Source organism: Olea europaea, chromosome 8 (assembly GCF_002742605.1).
Source record: "Olea europaea var. sylvestris chromosome 8, O_europaea_v1, whole genome shotgun sequence".
Classification (NCBI taxonomy): Eukaryota; Viridiplantae; Streptophyta; class Magnoliopsida; order Lamiales; family Oleaceae; genus Olea; species Olea europaea.
The window spans coordinates 8090375-8091980 of NC_036244.1; the positions used below are offsets into that span (position 1 = coordinate 8090375).

Below are 1606 nucleotides of genomic sequence, written 5' to 3' on the forward strand. Positions count from 1 at the left end.
TCATCCAAGGCTCACTATATGCTTAAGCCCTGTCTCCTTCGAGTCTTGTTGTATATTTACAGCAATAAACTTGCACTCTTCCTTAGCCTTTTTGCTGATCTCTTCTTGTAATGGATTTTTGATATTTTTGTAGATCTTAAACTTCTCTTGTTTATCTTCCACTCTCAATGTTAGTTTGCCACTTTCAAAGTCCATAACAGCTCGACTTGTTGATTGGAAGGATTTGCCCAAGTTAAGTAACGCTGCATCTCATGGCTCCTCTATATCTAGAACAACAAAATCAATGGGAAATATGAAGTTGCCCACTTTAATAAGTACATTCTGAACCACTCCTCGCGGGTATTTAATTGATTTGTTTGCCAATTAAAGAGAGATGGACGTGTTCTTTAGCTCTTCCAATCCTAATTTTCTATATATAGAAAAGGCATTAGGTTTATACTTGCGCTTGAGTCACATAAACAATTAAAATTCGAATCATTCCCTATTGAGCAAGGTATTTTGAGACTCCTTGGATCTTGTAGCTTAGGAGGTAATTTGTTTTGCAAGATGGCACTATACTCTTCATTTAACTTGATGGTCTCAAAATCTGTATGTCTTCTCTTTTTTGATAGGATCTCCTTCAAAAACTTTGCATAGTTCGATATTTGAGATATAGCTTCAATCAGTGGGATGTTGACATGAAGCTTCCTGAAGATGTCCAAGAAATTTGCAAGCTATTCTTCCAACTTCCTTTTTTGCAATCTCTGTAGAAATGGGATCGGAGGCACATAGCGGTTGTCTTCACTTGTAGATTTTCTAGCTCTTGAGATATAATTACTTTATCTAGTTGTTCAGATTTATCCACCTGTTCCTCATCTTTAAAAGGCGCCTTTTTATTTTCTATCACCTGTCTCTCAATTGTAATATCTGGAAGTTTAACCCCGCTGCGTGTAGTGATTGCCTCAATCTCCTCACTCTTCATAACTTTTACTGCCATTACCTGCTGTTTAGGATTTGTTTCCGTGTCGCTTGGTAGTGTTCCTTATTGTCTTTCTGAAAGTGCTTTTGCTATTTGTCCTATCTGATTTTCTAAATTCTTGATAGCAGCTCCCTGAACTTGTAAAGTCTTATTTGTTCTTTGCATGTGTTGAGTAGAGATCTCCGCCAATTTAGTAACAAGATCTTCCAATGAAGACTTATTTTCAGCCTGCTAAAAACCTGGCGGTGCAATCTGCTGTAGCACGATCTGAGCCCCCTGATTGTTGCTCCATTGAAAACTTGGGTGATTTCTCCAGCCTGGATAGTATCTGATTGTGTTCCTGTCTTTGAAAATTTTGAGCATAATTTACATCCTCTAGTGATTGAGCAAAAGGACTACCAACGGTGCAATCAACACTTTCATGATTTCCTCCATAGTGCCTGCATTTTTATCTGACTGTTTGAATGGCATTCATTAGATCCACCTTTTTAGCTAAAGCTGCCAGCTATGATGAGATTGCTGTTAATGGATCCACTTCATGTATCCCAGCTACTTTCTTTACTCTTGTTCTTTCCATAGGCCACAGTGCACTAGCAAATGCTAAATCCTCCATGATTTAATATACTTGGTCCGCTATTTTCTTTGTAA

At 37.9% G+C, this 1606-nt stretch overlaps 1 protein-coding gene across 1 annotated transcript; it reads right to left on the reverse strand.

Moving 5' to 3' along the window:
* On the reverse strand, window positions 1-976 carry LOC111398241. The gene is made up of 3 exons (XM_023025167.1): window positions 768-976; window positions 440-687; window positions 1-242 (listed from the first exon to the last, which is right to left on the reverse strand). The coding sequence occupies exons 1-3, from the start codon at window positions 974-976 to the stop codon at window positions 1-3; spliced, it is 699 nt and encodes a 232-aa protein (XP_022880935.1).
* Window positions 977-1606: the final 630 nt, after the last annotated feature.